Source organism: Camarhynchus parvulus, chromosome 4A (genome assembly GCF_901933205.1).
Source record: "Camarhynchus parvulus chromosome 4A, STF_HiC, whole genome shotgun sequence".
Taxonomy (NCBI): Eukaryota; Metazoa; Chordata; class Aves; order Passeriformes; family Thraupidae; genus Camarhynchus; species Camarhynchus parvulus.
The window spans coordinates 9,455,495-9,477,044 of record NC_044600.1 but is presented as its reverse complement, the minus strand read 5'-3'; the positions used below and the strand labels follow the sequence as shown (position 1 = coordinate 9,477,044).

The window sequence follows — 21,550 nt, the reverse complement described above, 5'->3', positions numbered from 1 at the left end:
TTAAACTACATATTTCTATTAATTTCAGAAAAAAGAGGATTACCTTGTGGTTTGACTTCCTAAGAAGACCAGAGGCCTGGAAGGGGCCTTCATATAACACTGCGATAGAACTGGCTGCTAGAACACAATAGTGTGCAGTGGTCCTTTATGATCAGAGCCACAGCTGATTGTAGAGACATCACCTTCTCCATTCTCCACAAGAAATACAAAACAAGCTAGCTTTCGTAGCAGGGCAATTTTTTGTTATGTAGCTTAATGGATTTTGGAGTCTCTTTCTTGTTGCTTAGGGTTTTTGCTTTGAAAACGAAATACGATGACAGAAAATGTCTCAGTTTTAATAGGATTTTCATCCTGGTATTTGTAAGGGCTAGTGTGAGGATGAACAATACATGCCACCAGGACTATAGATAAGAGTCTTAACACTCCATTTTGTCGAGGTAATCTACTCCATCTGCAAAAATACTCTCACCACTAGAAGATGCAACTTTGTACCATGGTTTCATTTGACTCCGGTGGTACCACAAGTACCATTCATCTTCTGTATGAGGCAAGAAAGAATAACATAACTTAGGCTGCTTGTCTGGAAAGTAACAGGCAAGAAATATGACAGCAAGCAAACCTGACTGCTCATTGTCTGGTGTTTTTTTTGTCTGGCTAGAACTTACACCTAACACCCATGCCTCTTGAGTAGGTCTTACAAATAGACATGGTTCTGGCAAGTTACTGATAATTCCTAACAAAAATACAAACTAACACTTGGGGCAAAGGGAAAGCATCTCTCATTCACACGAATAAAACGTTTAAGACATCTACAAAGATAATGCATGATCATCACTATGAAACAGCATGGAAACATCACGGGAACAAGATGACAGTGAGCAGAAAATAAAACAAATGTGGAAAAGTTTTCTCTGCACCTGAACAACTGTAACCAAAACTTGTTATATTTGTTGTAGCAAAATGCATTGATGATAATTTCATGCTTTTTATTTAGGATATGTTCGTAAATATCTATAAATGATAAACTAATTTCAAATAATTTTATATAATGCAGAAGGGCAATAATTCCATAATTTAATGAAATAAAAATCTTAAATACCTGATTTGCTTTTGACAAATTTTAGAACAGGAACATATTTACAATATGCTTACAGGGTCTTAACTTACTTATTTTTAAATAGTGATTAATACAATAAAATCAAGTGTGGGTGATAACTACAGGCAGGTATGCAAGTAATTCTAGTCTCAGTAAAATTATATTCTTAGACAAAGTAATATGATAATATATTTAAATAATATGGGGAGTTTTATATTACTAAAAAGTAATGGGGAGTTTTTATATATACTAAAGTCCTGATAAAGTTCTCTTCAGCAAAAAAAAGCAGCATGTTTATTGCTGTCTTGTTTCCTTCTGTAAAATGTGGTCAGTGGCCACACTCAAATTTTTGATACCCTGCATACATATGTGGGGTTATAACTTCACTCACTGTTTATGGAAAGGTCCCATTAACAATTATAGCTTCTTTAATTCAGTAACAAAGCTGGTGACATTTTTTTCAATTGACATTACATTCATTGGAAGAACAGACTTTTAGGAGAGAGACCACAATGATAAATTAATGCAGGCTGGCCAAACTGAAATTATAACTCAGGCAGAAGAAAAGGAAGGAAAATATTTTTTAAAATGAAAGTTAATGATGCTTACTTTCAAAACTGAACAAAGATTAAACTAAAAGTTAGGCTTGAAATAGCATGGACCAGATGCCTTGCAGAAAAACTGACATTTTTCAGCTTGGTCCAAAATGTATTTTGCAATTTCTGTTTCACTCAACATTTCCCACTCCTTCTCAGGTTCCACTTGACTTTAAGTTATTCTTTCTAAACTTTAATTCTGTCAGGCAGGAAAGAAAATATACATTTTTTACTTATGTTGATGAGCCTAGTGCTATGTTATCACAGAATAAAGTACAAATTCCTGGAAAGGAAATGAGAAAAGACTGAATAGCTACTTGAGAAGAAGACACTGCACCAAGGAATATGCTGTATAGGACAGTCATTAAGAAAACCTAAAACCAGGGAAATACAATAGCTTTCAGGTTTCTTTAACAACTATGACCCTAAAAATCCCTGAGGGATCACAGAGATATCATTATAACATCATTTTTATTAGTTTACAGAAAACCAGTTTCTCTTGTGACACAGCAATTTCCCCTTTTATTGCTCCTAGACTCTGGTCTCTGTGTGACAATTGAGGCCGTGATTCTCCTTACTGTAACTCCCATAAACATACCTCAAGTAATAAAACTGAAGCTAATTCTCAATTTTCTAGCAAAATGTCCACTGAAGCCTCCCCATTTCCCTCCACTCCACTGTAATAATCTGCAATTATTTGTTTAAAGTAGCTCTCAAGAATCCCCATTGTGACAGACATTGCAGAACCAAGCTAAAATGTATTCCCTCCCCACCTTCAGTAATGACTGTAGGTTAAATACAGTAATTAAGTGAAGTTCTACCATCTGACCTCAAGAGTGGTATATATCACAACAATCAAAATATTACAAAGTGGTCCACAGCAGAACTTCTCATTATTGATACAATGAACTCATTGTTCTTAAGCAAACATTTTAAATAGCATCCATTATTCATGTGGAGTACGAAAGATTACCTATGTGGGATTTAGAAAAAAGAGCACATTTGAATATCAAAAAATGGCAGATTTTAAAATCTTTTATAAAATGGTTTTGTACAAGTTCTTATCTCTGTATTACAACTCTGTTGTTTGAAATGGACACGTAAAGAAATTATTTTTAAACACATTAAGTCAAATCTTCACCTGTGCAAGTCTGCATAGCTTCACTTCAAAAAAATGCAATGAATGGCTTTTGCTATGCTCTGAGGCATATGCTGATTTTTACACAACTGAGCTAACTTGGTTCTATCCAGTAGCAGTCTGAATTCCCTGCAGTAAAAGTTTTAATGTTAAAAACATTTTGACAAAACCCAGCTTTTGAGTCAGAGGGAGGTCACTAAAGTCACAGAAACACTATCTGCAGAAAAATGCAAATTAATATCCCATAAAGCAAGAATATAGCTATGCAATATGAACAGCACTTAAAACTTAAGAACAAATAACATCATTGCTCACATTATCTTTTTATCCATAATTTTCATAGGAGACCCAATAAAATGTTATGAGGATGCAGCTGGCATCTAAAATTCACTATGAGACAGACAATGATGTGCTTACACTGCCTACTGTGGCCAGTTTTTGAAGAAGGTCAACCCAGAGATTACATAAATTAAATCTAAATTGTAATGGTCTACAGCTGCTTACACTCAGAATGCTATATTATTAATGAAAGCTCAGTGTAGTTCTATACCCCTCCAAATTTTGAAGTCAGTGTTTTTATTTATGCCTTCAGATGTGTAGTTTCATGATAATTTATTAAAATAATGAAAATTACTACTATATAATTGAGAATTCATAATCAAACAGCCAAGCTGAATACTTTCCTATATGGAAATGGTGCTTTAAAACAGAGATATTACTATATGGTCACATCAAAAGGGAAACATTGTTTGGTCTTATATGTTATGTGCAGTTATACTCTCCTCTGATTTGCAGCATAAGGAAAACATGAAAACCAAACGCGTCACTATTAAATGTCTGCCATTCACATCCATTTTGTTGTTTTCTTTGAAAAGTGTAGCTAACTGGTTCCAGAAAGCATGACTACAATAATAACTACACTAAAATACTATAGATGTAGACAATTTTCACTTACATCAACATATCTAAACCCAGACAAATAAGCAGTGAGACAACCTTGCAAAATACTTCAGGGCACCCAAATCCATGTTAAGATGTGGAAAATAAGTCTGCTTTCTTATGACTCTTTTCTTCTTACTGAAACAGGACAACTACAACATTGTGATGAACGTGTTCCGAAAGTTTTTCTTCAAACTGTCTCCATGATGTGAAATATCTCTTAAAGCACCACAGACACTTGTGTAACAGAGACAGTTCATTGTAAGGCTTTTTAAAATAGCATAGCATGAAACTCAAACTGTCAGTGCATAAATTACTGCTGCCTTGAGGCTGCAATAACTTATGCATCCTTGTATTCCCCCTCAAACACCTCCCCTTTCAAAGAGAAGTTCAGCTCTCCACTCCCACCCCCAGCTCTCCACCTCCTTGTGGCAACCGTTACAAAGCCATTAAAAATCCACAGGCCTGCCCAGGGAACTGTGTAACAAATGGCAGGGAAAAAACCCAGGGGGCTTTACTTCCAAGAAATCTCTGCAAAAATGGTACTGCAATAATTATGTGTTTATATAACTCATTATTATTTGTCTACAGTCAGGCATAACTTGATTTTATTCCTTTAATAAAAACTTGATCTAATTTGAGATTATCACTGTCAGTTCATGGACAAACCCAGCTGATCGATAATGCCAGCACTACTGAGCAATAGGCAATTCTATCTACAGAGCAATTACTGACACTGGTGGAGTCAGCTGAAAGGTTGATCTTGCTGAGCCAAACAACGTCAGGAGACTGGCTTCCTTATTTTTCATATCCTTATTTTTGTTCTGTTTTTCTTTTTCATTCCCCTTGAAGAAGAATAAAGCCTTATCTTGCTAATAAAAGATGTGCTAAACTACACAAACTGTAGACTAATATTGGCTCCTAAAATCATATCTCCTTTTTTAAGCAGGGGGAAAAAAGCCAGTAAGAACTAAGATTGTAGCAAATAGCACCCTTTGATCTAGAAACACACTTACAGTATCTTCAGTCGTAGCAGCAGATCATGACAGAATCCAGTCTACGATGGTGTTATGTATTTATAATGCTGGCAAAATAAATAAATTGCACTGAAAGGATTTCATACTGCAGTTCTGGCTTAAACTCATAAAATTAAATTTTTGATGAATTAATTAATGCACATAGACTGAGGTCAATGCAGTATGTGACTCTGGCATTTTGTAAAAATGAGCGACAATTATGGACTCTTTGAAATATTTTAGGTGGCTCAGCAGGACATAATGTAACTGAAAATTACATTCAATAGAGTAAAAATACTGTTTATATCACACCTCCATCCAACACTTTAGTTTATTTGATGCATTCATCCATTAGAACCCCACATACTTCTGTATTAAATACTCCACTCCAATTGAAAGGACCCAAGGGTTTTAACAAATCCTTTCCCATGTTAATTCTGAGACTACATTATTTTTATATCACCAAAGGGATCATAGTATGAATTTGCAAAGCCATAAATAGCTATAAAAATTACAGTATTATGTCCTCAGAGTGACCAGCATGAAACACTTTTTGCTAAAAAAGACACCTGAAGATATCTGCATTATTTGCCATACTAATTTAATGGCTTCAGAGTGTCTAAAATATTCTAAGGTACCCTCAGAAAATATTTAATGACCACTGTCATGCATTTTCTTCTCTGGAAAAGTCTTCTTAACTATGACTATGAGATCTAGACAGCTGAAGACCAGCTCAGAGCCACTGTGTTTAGACTGCTTTGTACACCATGCCACAAGAACAAGAAAAGGAGCAAGAGAGCTTTCCACTGAACAGCCTTTCATTAGGCTAAGACAGAAAAACCAGAAGTCTCTTTTACTTTGCAAAGGGGAAAGAAGCCCCTGTTAATTGCTCACAACACAGAGGTGCTGATTAAAAAATGCCACAACTGAACAAAGCAATTTGGATGTATGTTAGGCCCTGGGCAGGAGGGTTCAATGCACTGTGCAGAGTGGTCCTGCTCCTTTATAACCCATTCTCAAGTACAGTTGGGCAGATTATCAAAATGTGAGTTACCAAATGAATTACTGCTCTTCTGAACATGCATATAGAGTGGAGAAATAACTCATAGCTTCATAAACAACAGAAGCTATGTTATAAAGATATTAGTACTTTATGCAAATAAGAGCAGTCCTCTTACACCTAACACGTGCACAGCCCTTACAACTCAATGCATGTAATTATTACTATCAGCATTGACAAAAATATCCTCTAAGCAAACAACACCTCAGAAGCTCCTAAGAAACCTTACCAACCACTTTTTGTGTGTGCTAACCTTTGCAGACTGCTGCTGGTACGTGCCAGCACAGCTCTGGGATGCTCAGAGCTTCCCAAGCACTCACAGCTCCAGCACCAGGCACTGTGCTGGGGCACAGGACAGACCTGAGCTGTGCTCCAGGAGCCACAGCTCTGCCTCATGAAATACTTCACTCTCAGGTGTGTCCCACCAGCCCACACTGGTGGGCTCACTACTACTACTACTAAGCTACAAGCTTGGCAAAAGCGCCTTACTCAGGCTCTATCCCATGCACCTGGAAGGAGCACAGATGTACCCCATGTGCAAATTCACACTCAGGGCTAACCTGCATCATGGAGAGGTGCATGGGGAACCTGGCCCTAAGTACTGAAGGAGAAACTCTTCAGCATTAAAGGGGATACTTAGCTGCTGAAAGAGATGACAACTCTGTTCAGTTTAACAAACTGAAGAGGAGCCCTGAATAATGCTGCTAAGCTGTGCAAATCATTGACTGCTGATTTGTTTCCTTGGGCTGCTGACAACCAAGGTAAGTCAGAAATACTTATAAGTGCAAAGCAACAGCCTGTGAACACGATGAGCTCAGGCTGAGGAGGAATAAAACCTCAGGTCACCTTTCCCTCCCAATGATTCTTTGCATCATGAATCAAAGCAAAAGAGGTGGCCAGGAAAAGCTATGCATCTAGTGTTGAGGAAATGAATAATTACTTGTTACTGAGTATAAAATTCATGTCAGGAAATTTTAACTTTTTTTCTTTAGAGATTAATACTTAATCACTTTATGGAGCTATTTTTCATCCCACTGTACTACCATATCTTATATACCTCCTGAAATGCAGGCTCACAGTGCTGCCCTACTCTGAATTACAAGAAGGTGAATAAAATATAAAAAAAAAGAAAAAGGAAGTGTGATATGAAATGTCTCAAGAGAAACCAGAGAAAAATCTATCTCTGCAGGAGAAAAAAACCTTTAAAAACTCCTTAACCTAAATACAATATGAGGTCATTTTACCTGCTAGCTGAGTGGGTTTGTCAAATGCATTCATATTAATTCTCCTTCAACAAAGCACTCAAGTAATTTTTGTGCTTACTAAAACAGCTGATATTTTCTGGAAAGAAAAAGGTATGTGGTCAAACTAGTTTGGTAAATTCTCTGAAGCGTGAAAAAAGAGCCTACATCTAAATTGGCCAAGTGCCATAGATGAAGGAAAGTACTGAATACATCACCAGTGGATTTGTTCATATAAACTCCATGGCAAGCATCTTTTAATAACTACCTTAAATACAAAGCTTCTAAGTAATCCATTATTACTTTCTTCAAAGGTTCAAGTATTTTTCTAGGTGAAAGGGGAAATTCATGGTAAAATTGAAGGAATTCTTGTGCAGGAGCATGAAAAACTGCTTTTCATTAGTAACCATGACCATTGACTTCCAGCATGACATTCAGCGCATCTCTTAAGTCAAAGCTCACAGTGCTTTCAACTCAAAGGTATTTCCATACTTGTAAGCAGATGAAGACCAAGTTGTTGACCTGCTGATCAGTACATCAGATCTTCCATCCTAAAAACAGGACTAGAACCCCTTGCATACAACATTCTCTCATTGCTCTTTGAGACCATCAAATGAAAACCACTTCAAAAGCACAAAGGCTTTAACAAAGCTAAATCCTTACACACCATTCACCCAGCATGGTACAGTTCTGTATCAAAAGAAATTCAAACTGCATATGAAGTCTCTCTTTTAGCAGTGAGAAAAGAACATGCATATCATTGCTCATCTGAGAAGCTGTTTTGGAGCATCTGAGGCCACTCTATGGAAGGAGAAGCTTTGATTTACTAACTCATTGAGATACTCCATTTTACTCATATATTTCTCAAGCACTGGAGAAATCTCCTTTGTGTTTGGTGTTTTTTACTACTTCCAACTGTTACAGTCATTCTATTAAGCTACAACAGCCTGTGCTCACTCCACAGAAGTTCTTCACCTGGTGAATGGTTCATTTGCCTGGGCTGAAAACCATCTTCTCACCACCACACCAAGCTCCAAGAAGGGTGTAGTCTCTCCCAGTGTATGCTGGGAACCTGTTCTCTTCTTGTGAATAAGAAACAACCCTTCTTCCATAAATGCCATGGGCCACCAGCAGCAGTTGTCACTCAGGCTGAGAATGACCACTTTCTAGGTGAAGAAAGGTGCACAGGGAGAGCAGTCAAGATCCAGAGAAAGGTGATTACATTTGCAAACTTGTAAGAATACTAACACACTAAATAACTGCCACCTTAACTGCACTGAGGAGCAAGGTGTCAAAATGTCCTCCCTTTGGAAAACTTGTGATAGCCAGAACATGCTACTCCACTGAAGTAGGCAAGTTCACACACTAATGCAATGTTACACATCTCTTTTTGGTACACACTTGAAAATGGCTTCATCTTGACTTTGTATTAAACAGTGCTGCTTTCTTCAGTCCCACTGAGAGTACTGGCTGCCATATGGAGATTTTAAGTCAGCAAGACAGTTTACTTCCATGGACAGAATCAGCCCAAGTTCCCAGGTGAAGCCAGCCTGCCTTTCTCAGAGCATTCATACGCTAAAGACACCAAAGACTTTCAGCTTTTAAAGCTGTGCTGCACATATAGATGCAAAATAATGAACTCAAGAAAAATAACTTTCAGACACTTCTAGATCTGCTGGGTGAGATGGACTAAACAAACAGGTTTGATAAAAATTTACCCTCAGTTTTTTTCATACAGGTTTTCTTTTCAACAGACTTCCTTTCTAGTCTAACAAGTCCTCTCTCCTTCGCAGGATCCACAAATTCCACCTTGTTTCCTCTGGTTCCAAGCAAACCCTGTCCATCACCTCTAAGGCTTGGCTTTTTGTCAAGTCCTTGCCTTTGCCTCATAGCAAAAGGGCCAGCAATGCTTTTCACGTATCCTTTCAGCCCCTCCCTGCTCCACCTCTGCTTGGAAACTGTTGAAACTTTGGCTTTGTTTCAGGAAATCTGGAAAAGCGAGATTCTGACCATTTAAGCCTCGTTGTTGCAGACATAAAATCAACAGAGAATAAAAGCATCTGCCACTTAAATTACTTGCGCACACAATGAAAAGAAATCAAATGTTACGGTTCTTCCAAAAGTTGATAAAACATGCATATTTATGATAAGATAAATATTTAAAGGCATGCATTTACCCAACTCAGTTTATAAATACAATAATTTGCAGACTTATCTCTGCAAGACATTGGTAAGTAGCAAAAAAACCAATGCTGTAGGAAAACAATGCTGGTTTTCCTGTAAACTACAGAAGATATTCAGGGCCTCAGCTCATGATCCTGAGGGTTCTGGTTGTTTTTATTAGGAGAACAAGGATGGACACATACTGCTTTAGACTTCCAGACATCATTTTTCCTGAACCTGCCCATTCCTACCCTGTATCCAGAATGTTCTGCCTCAGGTTTATGACCTGATTTCACATAAGGTCAAGACAGATTCTGGCACTTTCTCAAATACAACTGGATTCACACTCAGTGTGAATGTGGATACCAGGATATTGTAATATCCTTTTCTTTATGAATGGGCTGACATGCTTCCTTATTGTCCAAGGCTCGCTAGAGCAAGACACAAATATATTGTACATGCGCAGTTACTCCTCTTGTTGGAAAACATTGCTGACAATGGTGTGTGTTCCAACAGCTTCAAGGGATGCTCAGGCATGGGGCCTGGGCATCTCCACACCAAACTGAGGCCACTGTGTGTACACAACTGTTGAAAAGAGGCACAAAGCTGCCATACAGAATACCCCCATGAACCCTGTGCTGCTGGTCTTAAGCTGCACCTTGCCAGCATGATACATCTCATGCTGGATGACTTTCAAAGTTGATCCATTCCTCTTGCTCCTAAGCTAGTAAAACGGTTTAAGAGATTACCAGGGTAAGCTAAACAAATAGCAGCTAATGGGAAAGATAAGAGAAAAAAGCTTAAGGCTCTCAGTCCACCTAAAACTCAGCCAACATCCATTCTCCCACGCAGGGTCTCAATGTTTGTTTGGGCAAGGATCAGTGAAAGGGCTTTCTTCTGTATCTGTGTACCACAGAGACCAAGATAAAAGGAGTTGGTATGAGACTTCAGAGATTTCAGAAGAAATAAATGGAAAGTGATCATCAAAAGCTAGATTTAACTGTTCAGACTCAGATTATTCCTGAACATATTTAGGCAGTAAAATCAAACAGTAAAGTAATCCTGAAATATTTCAATTAAGGTCCTGGCTTGTTTCCTGAACAGAGCTTTGGTTCATACATTAGGCTGTTGAAAGCAATGAAACAATATGCCCTAAATAAGTATGTCAAGGTTTGCCTCCTTGTGAGGTTAAATTACTTATATTTTATACAAATATCTCTAAGCAGTATCTATGACTTTAAACCCTATCTAAATATAAATTCTAGGTATTATAAGATGGTAAAATCACTCATGCCCAACAGGCTGATAGTGAAAGAAACAGATCATTTTCCTATTGCATGTAAGTATACTGAGTATGACTGGTCTTTAAATCTAAATAATGGATATTCTATCATAAGGATCTTTTACACTGTGTGTGTTCTCTATTGTAGCAGAGCATGAAAACCTGAAACTACACCACCTCGTTTCAAGCAAAGCCATGCAAAAGATGCCTCATTTTGTGGCCATGCTGCAAGTTGGTTTTGACCTAGAAGAAAATTTCTGCATGGCAATTACTGGGTAGAGACCTGTGATGCCTGGTCCTGTGACATGGGAGGTCTTGACAGGATTTGACTCCCTCCACCACGTAAAGTGGGAAAGGAGAATGAGACAGCTTATCTACATAGCCACCTAAATGCCAGCAATTGATACTCTCTCCATGTCACTCCCATGCTCCTGGACTGCTGCCCAAAACACACCTGCAAAGAGCCAAAAAACTCAGAAGAATCAAAGTTTGTAATAACCCTCCCTTTTGTGGTCACTTTTTTATAGGCCACTTTTATTTTACAGGTTCCCAAACAAGCTTTGTATGTTGCTTTATTCTTCATCACACACTGATACCTACAGAAGAAAATGTCAAAATTTTAAAACCTTTCATACTTTTCAAAATGTAAGCAAAATTCAATGCATCAACCTCACAGGCACAACTGAGAAGAATTAAGCAGGTATAAACATACTACCAAACAAGAATTATAATTTTAAAATGCACCAAGCCCATGTTTAATTCTGACAAAAATGGAAGCTGGCGTTAATTTATTTTTTCTTTATGTAAGGGATTCAGAGAAGTTTTTCAGCTAGTGGGATAACTCTAAAGCTCTGAAGGAGAAACATGTTAATGAACAGCTCAGCTATCAATTCTTTTGACATTTGACTGAACAGCAGGTGCTGAATTCAGGGTTTACTGATGCTGGTGTACCTACTACCATTATTTTTATTTTTCCTTCATTGAAGAATGATCTTTATAGTAAAATAAAACTTCCTGACACGCAGAAAGATAATACAGAGTCTAAGAAATGAGCTATGTGGAAGGAGGATTTCTTTTGCACTTCTCTGCTGATGGAAGGTGCTTATAAACAGGAGTCAGTCCCTCTCTAAGTTTACATTCTTCATAGCTGTTTTCAGGAGAGAGTTGGTCCACCAGAACCCAACATTCTAAAATCTCTAAGAATCTACCCAATACTAAAGCACACTCCTTTTAGATTCCATAAAAATTAATCCTACCCCACATTTTTGGAAAAAAAAGTCACATTCTATATATGAGTAGCTTTCAATGCAACTCTTAATTAAAAAAAATAAAAATCCATAAATTAAATTTTGTGGAAGCTGTAATGAGCCTGGTTCTACATACCACTTCTTTTATCAGCTCCAATCTCCCATTCTCCAGGGAAAGCAGTACAGAAGTGTCTTGTCCTTTGATAGCAAGAGATAACTAACCTCATTTTGTAAAAGCAGAACTCAACAGAGTTGTTCTTTGTCTTCAGCAGAAGCAGGGAATCAAACCTCATTGCCTCGTACTGAACCCATTTTAAGGCAATTTGATGCCTTACACATGACCATTGAAAAGCTTCCAGTTGTACCTTTTTTTTTTCTCCCCACTCTTTTCACCTGGCATTTCTTTAAGCAACAGAGTACCAGGAGGTTTTATATTTAGAAGAAATAGGACTGGTCATATTTTCTGAATCTATATTTTGAGGCCTTCTGTATCCTTACCTATCCATTACATTCAAGTCAAATGTTTGTCTTTTGGTAGCAGTAAGGATTAAAGATGTAATTGCTTTTAAAGTAGACATTTTCAATTCTCCTTAGCCAAATAACCTGGGGCATTAGATTAACACTTCCCTGCTTCAGCCTTCAGCTAGCTACTGCTAACCAATGAAAAAAAAATTACCCAACAATAACCATATTTATTAAGGCTTTTTTAATCAAGGCTTTTTTTCCTTGACTTTAGGTCTTGCTAGATATCTATTGATAGACTAAATCAAAACCAAATGACAGAATAACTTCAGATTTAGTGAGGGATTCGGTTACAGTGCCACAAAACCCCTGGGCTGTCTCTATTACCTCTGTCCAGACTGAGCTGCCATTGAGTAGGAAGGCACTGCACAAAATGCTAAAGACACAGCTTTCCATGCTAAAGACACAGCTGTCCTTTACAGTTGGCCACTTTCCTGTCTTGTAATGACACCTATGACCTGAAGATGAAGACTTGATGCAAATCACAGAAATCAGTTGGTGTGGTTCTGTTTAAATGATCTGCCTGACAGAAATAAGTGTCTTTGTGCACAGTAGGTATGACAAATCAAAATAACTTAGGAAAAAACATCCCTGTTACGTTGACAGATGGAAAGCAAACAATCTGTACAAAACTGTCTTTCTCTGGCAAAAATAAACCAAAATGTTATTTAACATTATGAAAATTTAAATAAACAAAAGTTTCAGTATTACAGTTCACCATACCATTTTTATAATTAAGACGTATTTCACACTTTCAAGCAACAATAAGATGATTATGAAAGCCACAAGTTTATCTCTGCACACATTCACACCTGTGTTACTTCAGTTCACTGAATTCAGTGGAACAACATCTGATTTAAAGTAAAGCAAGAGAAGAGACAGCTGAAGACTGAGAGTAAACCTGAGGGTTTTGATGAAACATAATCCTCAGCATGAGATACAAAAGGTGACTTTCCTGAAAAGTGCTACCTAAATTCTTAATAGCTTTCTGTACATAACCTCACCTCATCTCATCCTGACATAATCTTAATTAGTCCTAGTCCTACTGCAGAGAAGCCCACTGAGGCAGTTAGCACCATACAATTAATCAGATATTTTGCACGCATCACAGCAACCAACAGTGTCAACTCACTGAGGTAACACAAACAGAAATCAGCCCTGCCTTTCCCTTTCACATGAACTAAAAGCATGTGGCATGGAGCAAACATATGAGTGTTTCTTCTACACACCACTTAATGTCCTTTCTTCCCTTAGCAGCCATTTCCTAAGACATCACTGCTCTCTGCAAAGCACATTTTGGGTTTTTCCTGCTGGTACTAGAGGAGAAATGTGAATTGGTATTTCTCCTAAATTTCTGTTTCTTCATAGAAAAATAAATTTATCAACTGAAATTAACAATAAGACATACTTCTTGCTGGTGAAATTAATGAATCTCATCTTTTTTTTTCCTGTGAGCTTTAGCAGTTTTCAAGAAACTGAATTTTACACCTTCACATAAATATACATTTGAGAGCACAATCTGCAATCATCTCATAGCAACAGAAAATATTATTTTATACTTAAGAATGTAAGTATATACAATGTACACACTCAACTGATTAAAAGCTTCATCACCTATCTATGTAATTATACATCTTAATTTTATTCTATTGTTTGAGATTTATCTTTTGTCTTCATTGCAGGAGCCCAACGCGACAGTATTGTACATAATATCACTGAGGAGGAAACCATAATTACACAACTTGATGGCAAAGAACAAAAAGAAAATGATTTTATAAAGCTGCATTTTCCTAAGCTTAAACCAAAAGAGTTCAATAAACCACAAGAAGCTTTACTCAGTTTTGTATGGCATGTGTAATATGCTGTGGTATTAACAGTATATGCAATGTTTTATACATGGTGGTGTTTCACTTCACCAGAATATGGTAAAGCTAGTTACAACATCGGTTCAGTCCATAAATAATACTGAACATAAAAAAGAATAGTCTAATATTTAGCGATTTCTCAGGTTCTCAGTGAGTTTATAATATTCCTAGAAATGCACTATTTAAATGATAGTTTATCTCAGGAAATGACAATTAACTGCTCAACACATTCTCTCTACAGTGTTTGTGCCCCAAAGCAGTTCAGTATCTAAGAGAGGAATTATTAAAAGCTGGGACCGCTCTAGTGTTTGGGTTTCTTAGCAAAAGAACATGTACAGTCTATTCACTACCTGACACAAGCAGTCATTCCACATTATTACTGTCCAAATTGTTGGGGATTTTTTAGGTATTTAAAGGCCTGTCACAAGAAATTGGTGAACTTACTGGAATTGCCAAATGTTTCAGGTCACACATGATTACCACTCCTCAAAGGAATCTAACCTCCATACCTCCATTTCTCAGTAACCTAATTGCCCTGCATCTCTCCTATAGTAAACTTTCTAATTTATTATAATACTAGAAGAATTAAAACTCTCAATAGGATGGCTACCAAGTTTCTGTGAAGTAAACTAAAATAGCAGTAAGTGAGGCTAATAAACTGTTCATTTTTCCCCATTTTAGCAAATAGTAGATATGCTACCAAACAGCAGCAACTAGGATATTGTAAGATGTTGTAAGTTTATCCCAAACAACTTAAAGCCCATCACCAAGCTTCCTACATGTACTGATGCTTCTTCCATGTTAAAGACACAGCTGTCCTTTATCTTCTTGCCCTGTGCTACATTTTATAATCCTACAGTGACCTTCACTGTCACTCTCACAGTCAGAATGGCTGACATAACACAGGGCCAGCCTAACACCATCGTGAGATGCTGGAGGGGCACAACAGGATTTTGGTTAGTCACTGTAAGATTATGAGTAAAGTGTTCCATAGGGATTAGCCATCATAATAAACTCAGATTGTGTCTATCTAAAGATTGTACACATTGAGAACTGCAAATAAATGCAAGTTTGAGGTTGCAAGTCTCCCCTCCTCCTGACTCCCTTTATTATCTTAGTCTGACAGTCATGTCATCTAGACAAGTTCTAGTGAAACTGTTATTGTTTTGGATAATTTTTCCAGTTTAAAGTGCCAAATTTCTTGAATGAAACTTTCCAAAGCAAACTTTACTAGCCTTAATCATGGTAAGTTTCATCAGTCCTGGAACTAAGGGCATTTTACTTCATCACACACTCTAAGTTCATTGTATTTGGCCATAACAAATAAGCATTTCTTACTCAGACAAATTGCTTATTCACAGGAGCTTTCATGTAAAAGTGGACTAAGCCAGAAAAACAGATTTATGGGTAGTGATTTTACAAAATTTCAGAAGTAATGGCATTCTTCACTTCTCCATATTTTCCTACTTAATCTCACAGCTAGGGTTTTTCAGTGCTAGAAATAGTTAACACCTCCAAATCACTCAGAAAATTTGAAATGCTTGGCATTCACCTAAATCAGACTGAAAATTACTTTTTCAAAACATGATTTTTTAGGTTTCAGTTGGGTTTTTAGTTGGGTGATGCTACTATTCTTCAGCATGAAAAGCACACCCACTGAAGACTTGATCCTTAACAACATGCAGTAGCCTAAGGAAATATTTTCATGGGAGCCAAGAACAGAATCTAAGCTTCTTTGTCTCTATTGAGATCTTTTGATCTGAAAAATTTCTTGAAGTCGAAAATCATAAAGCTGGTAAGAAGGGCAGTGGCACATCTATTTGATATAAAAAATGCTACCCAGGTGAAATCTGTAACAGAGGAAATTCAGCAAATTCAATACACTCAGAGCAGGTGGCAGCTGACAGATTCCTCACAGAAAATGGTTTCTGATGTCTAGATCTATTTTTAACAGATTTTTCAGATTTTTTTTTGACAGATTTTTGCCACATTTCTACTTATTAGTGGTTAACAATTAGGTGTGAACACAGTGGTTTTAATATGTTTCCACTTAGTTAAACATAACTCTGATCATTCTTGACATGTATCTCAATTTGTCTCTGGAATGTGAGCTATCTAGAGCAGGTTTTCTCCGGCCCAGTACAGCTGAGTTACATTGTTCCTGTTGCTGGATTAGTATTTGCTTACTTAGGCAAGAAGCTTCTTTTTCTTTCCCCACCTTTTTCTCTGGACTCCAGCAGAGATCTTACACACAATGCTTAGATCATTATTAATGCTTAGACATCTCCAGAGTGTATATTAGCATGGATTGCCTTTGTCCAGTGACAGAAGAAATGTGCATTTATGTAAAGTGGTGTGGGATTTGCAATGTCACGCACAGTGGAAGGTCCTGCTTATCAGCCTTTTGCATAGTGTTGACCTTATTTATTTAGCAAGGACTGAAACACCCTGGCAAGTGTGGAGTCTGCAGATCCGTGGAAACCAGGCATGCCAACTGAATACTTACTCTGCTAACACTATTCTCAGACAATCTCCTTAAAAGTTAACAGTAACATGAAGATGCCTCCTTGTCATTTATCAACTCATTTTAGCTCCTTCAGAACAAAGTCTTTTTCTAGGACCATCAGAAAGTTCTACCTCCATCCCAAAGAAAACTGGGCTGCACAAACTGATGCTGGCAGTACTCAGAGCAAGGTGTGAAACAGAAAATCAGTCAAAATCAGAGTCCTTACCCCGTTCTGTGTCATAGAGGTACACAAACTTTTCCCACTTATAGTAAGTCAAGAGACTCAGGATGGCTCCTTTCAAGGCTGGCCGCATCTGGATGACGAACTGCACATCTGCATCTGTCGGGAAGCTCGGGGTGATGAAGGACGTGTGGAGAGCGCCGCAGAATGATGTCAGGGTGTTCATGGACATCTGGTCATAGAATCCAAAGATGGCATAAACTCCTCTGGAAAACTGTGAACAGACTAAAAAAGACAGACAAGGGTGTTAAAATCTGATATATAATGAATACAATCAAACGTTCAAAGTATATTGGAGGTAAGCCTTCCAACCATTCTTGAAATTATTCTGTATGATGCAGCAGATGGAGTGAATTAATGAGATAATATATACTAATTTCAGTGTAGCAATCAATTGTACCACCTTTGTAGCACTTAAACTGGCCTGAACACATTTATTTTTGGTTGTATTTTGTTCTGTGTTGCTAGAATCCACTAGTCTCTCTTTATTCCTTAAAAATAAATACGGGATTACATTACCTGTCTGTAAAATACCTTGAGAACTCTGTGAGGAGCTACATGACAAATGTCAGGACTGCCCTTAAGTCAGAACGCTAAGGGATATTTTTTCTTGGTACCCAAAATTGATTCAGATCTGATTCAAAGAAATCTGGATGTTTTATTTATTTATAGTCCACAACTCTGAAATCTCTGTGCAGTCTTTTTCAGTAAGGAATTATGGTGGGTTCTTAACAGAGTGTTAAAATCTTTCATAGTAATAAAGTCTGTGACTTACTATATGACAACACAAATGAGGAGCACCTATTGTTGCTTCATGGGACTAAAGCTGATATCCCTTAAGCTGAAGGCTCTTATTCATTAACTATTCTGCTGTCTTGATGAACTCATCTTGTACCAGAAAAAAAATCAAAATGCAGACAAAGATGATGTTTTTTCATATGTACTTCTCTGGGAAAATACTTCATTATTTCCCATCCATTATAGAGATTGACTAATGACCATTTTGGACAAAAATGAAAGTATTTCAATTTGTAAACATGGTCAGCTTCATGGGCATTGCAGGAAAAAGAATTTCTTTGTTGTTCAGCTCTGTAGGAAAGGCACAAAGTTCTTGTGACCCTGGGTTCTTTCCATGAAGGGAGTCTGCGTCACAGATAGAGAGGGAGCCAGATCTGTGAGGTGCTGGGGCTCAGGATTATAAAAAGACTGTACAACTGCAATACAATATAGCCCAGCAGCACTTCTAATCATACCACTGCTGAACAGAGATGAGCAAGGCCCATTTGTAATGAAAAGAGGTTTCCCAGAAAAATGTTCATTCGTTAACAATTAACAATTTAAATTGTCAAGAACTGGATTTAACAACAATTTACAACCAGCCTCATTGTCTTGGGGTGATTTTATGGTGATACTCTATTCCCTAACCCTCTGCTTTATGCCCAGGAATGGCTGCTGTAGATTTAATATGAACCAGAGGGTGGGGCTGGAGCCTGGGAACACCAGGTGAAGGCTCCGTTGGAGCTCTTCACAGAGTGTGCTCCGTGCACCATGGACCGGGACGTTACACTGCTCCTTTGTTAGATTAGTTTTGCTTGCTTAGGCAAGAAGCTTCATTTCTTTCTTTCCCCACCTTTTTCTCTGGACTCCAGCAGAGATCCTTGAGTTTTTTTGGTTGTGTGAATGGGAGTTTTTTTTGGTTTTGGTTGTGGGGTTTTTTTCCCCTTGAACTGTTTGGGCTTTGTTTTTTTTTTCTGTTTTTTCCCCCCTCCACTCTTGGCAGCCTGTGGGGGCTGTGCTGAACAGTCAGGGCCCCAGGAGAGACCAAGCCAGCAGAGGAAAGGGCACCAAAACCCAGCAGCTTTGCCTGCTGTGAGGAGGAGACCAACACCAGAAAGGTTCCCATCTATTCTGCCCGAGCAGCTGCGTGAGCTCCTGTGCCTCAGCTTCCCTGAAACAAAGGGGACAGGTCCCATCTCTGCCCCCTGGCCACAGGCCTGGCAGGGGTGGGGGTTAAGGTTTTGAAATTTCAATTTCCAGCATTTATTCAATCCTTTTCTGTGCCTTGTATGCACCCTTTTTCAGGCTTTTTTCTCCTAAAACTTGTCTCCAAACCAAGACATCCATTAAAAACTTCTGCAAAAACATTGCATATTTAACTTTGCAAAAAACCAAGTAATTACCAGTAAGGAAGACATGACTTCTACACAGAAATGTACAGCATTGGTACTTCTGAAATACCATCACATTTTCCACCATAAATGCTGCCATTCAGGATCACTAAAAACTGTAAGAGTAATTTTAAAAAGGATTCTCCACAATATCAGCTCATTGACACAGCATCATGGAGAACATCTAAAATCAGCAGTCAGCTGTGAAAATTTGATTTTCTTCCTGAAGCTCTAGATGCAGAATCTAGAAATGCTGTTAAAGAATTTCATTAAGTATTTAAGCCACTGTAACAGGACATGACCAGCAGCAAAGAGCAGCTGGTGAGACACAGAAAGGAAATAAGAGGTGGTAATTTCTGAAAGGAAAGTTTGCAGAGGTTATCAACCACAGAAAAGAAAGGATATAAAAGAAGTTATAATACAGTAAGAATTTATTCCCAGAGGCATGACTGAGGAATTAAATACACTGTTTAAAAAGGCATTTCGTTAAACTACATACCAGCAGGATATAAAGCAGAAAAGCTACCATAAAAAATTATCTGCTGAAGTAACAAATAAAAAGCATTAACTTACAGATGGAAAAAAGGGAAAAACAAAAATTACATTAGGAAGACTGTCAGTCTCCAAATCATTGAAATGGTGTGTAAACCCTCTAATTCCATAGGAATAATCAGTGAAGTGGGATTAATGGAGAGAGTGTCCTCACATACACTGAGCCTGTACCTCACAGATCAAGCTTTCATGTATATATTAATGGCATAGTTTTTATGCAGATTCTGTACTGCAGAGAAAACCAAGTATTCCAGAAATACTTGCAATGTAAACAAACATTCTCAAAGATCTCCTGATCCTAAAAACCAAGAGCATTTTAAAAGTCCTGGATTCACCCATTATTTCTTATCAGGTGTTAAGACTAAGGAATACTTCTGAACTGTGACTCAACTGAGTTAAACTTTATTTTCATAGCAGATTGTGCTCATTTATGCAAAGTGCCCATCGTCAATTGGTGAATAATCTGAGAAAAAAAACAGTCTGTGAACAACCTAACAGGACCTTCTCCAAGTAACACCTTGGAGCCAACATGGAGCTGCTGCCCGCATGGAGGCGAAAGCTCTGATTTGGTCCTCAGAGTATTTGCAATTGTTTTTCCTCCTGATTTTGGAGGATCATCAAAAATATATTCTAACAAATGCAACTACCTGCCCACTCTTATTTCTCCTGGTTCAGGTTTGTATTCACAGCAGATTTTAAAGATTAACCCTCTGACAGACTGTCTTCTACTATTAGCATATTATTACTGACCATCTATTCTGCATGCACTGTAGGATGCCAATTTAGTTTCACCAGCCTATTTAAAAGGCAAATAAAACTTCGTTTTTATAAGAAAAAGCTAAAAGGCCAATTATCTTGGTCCTCAATATTCATTTGCATTTTTAACTCAAAATTTTGTTAAAATTTTGTAGCATTAGGTCTTCCACACAGTTTGTGACAATCTCCTCTGTAATCAGACAAACCTATAGAATATCCATGAACCCAAAGTCATATTTTTACTTGTTTTCCAAAAAACAAATGTGTAATTACATTCATTTTAATTACACTATTATTCTAACAGCACTGAGCCAGAAGAAAAAATTTAAAAAGACTAAGCCTTAGCCTTAAGCGCTTTTTACAAACTACTTTCTACTGACAATCAAAACACCCTTCATGTTTGAGTAAGAATTTTGGTATTTTTCCTTATTTAATCACACTTAATTTATTGGATTTTTTTTCCTATTTGAAAAATACAGATTGTCAAACACATACTTTGGCTGTTAAAGAGATTATTTGGACAAGTCCTAGTTCAACCTCATTCCTCAAGAAAAAAAAGCATTTTTTTGCTGAGCTATGAAACTGCTCTTAATTATGTGGATGCACATCTGTTTCCAAGGACAGCACATAACCAAATTGCTTTATAACCTGATCTGAAAAAGTTTCAATGTCTACAAACGAGGGAGAGGGGTCCTGAGCAGCAGTTTTCCAACAGGAGATCATGATAAGCTATTATTTTGGCATTAGGTGCAAGGTGAGTATTTATTAACGGAGATTTAACACAGGACTTATTCTCAAAGTGAGCTGCCACATGCCATTGTATCCAGGAGAGAAAGTGATGGTATGACACAAGTCTGTGAATTCTCAAGCATGTCAAGAGAAGATAAGAAACTTTCAGGTCATGACAGACTGGTGTTTCCTGCCAAGGAAGGAAAATGCTCAGAGGCAGAGTGATAACCATGGTAAGCAGAATTTACTTAAAAACAAACAAACAAACACAAAAACAAACAAAAAACCACCACCACACCAAAAACCCCCAAAATCAAAAATACCAAACTAAACCAACCAACCTAAAACACCAAAACCAAACCCTAAAAAACCCAAACCCCAAAACCAACCCACCAAAATGCAACTACTGAAGCCAAATAAACAGAAATCTTAG

The 21,550-nt window shown here is 37.5% G+C and overlaps 1 protein-coding gene across 2 annotated transcripts in view; it reads right to left on the bottom strand.

Moving 5' to 3' along the window:
• The window catches only part of GRIA3 (glutamate ionotropic receptor AMPA type subunit 3), a 143,747-nt gene that overhangs the window by 93,029 nt on the left and 29,168 nt on the right, over window positions 1-21,550 (bottom strand). For both annotated transcript variants that reach the window (XM_030967935.1, XM_030967934.1), the window contains exon 3: window positions 16,898-17,137. In XM_030967935.1, coding sequence (XP_030823795.1) covers window positions 16,898-17,137 — 240 coding nt within the window. The remainder of the gene's footprint in view (window positions 1-16,897; window positions 17,138-21,550) is intronic.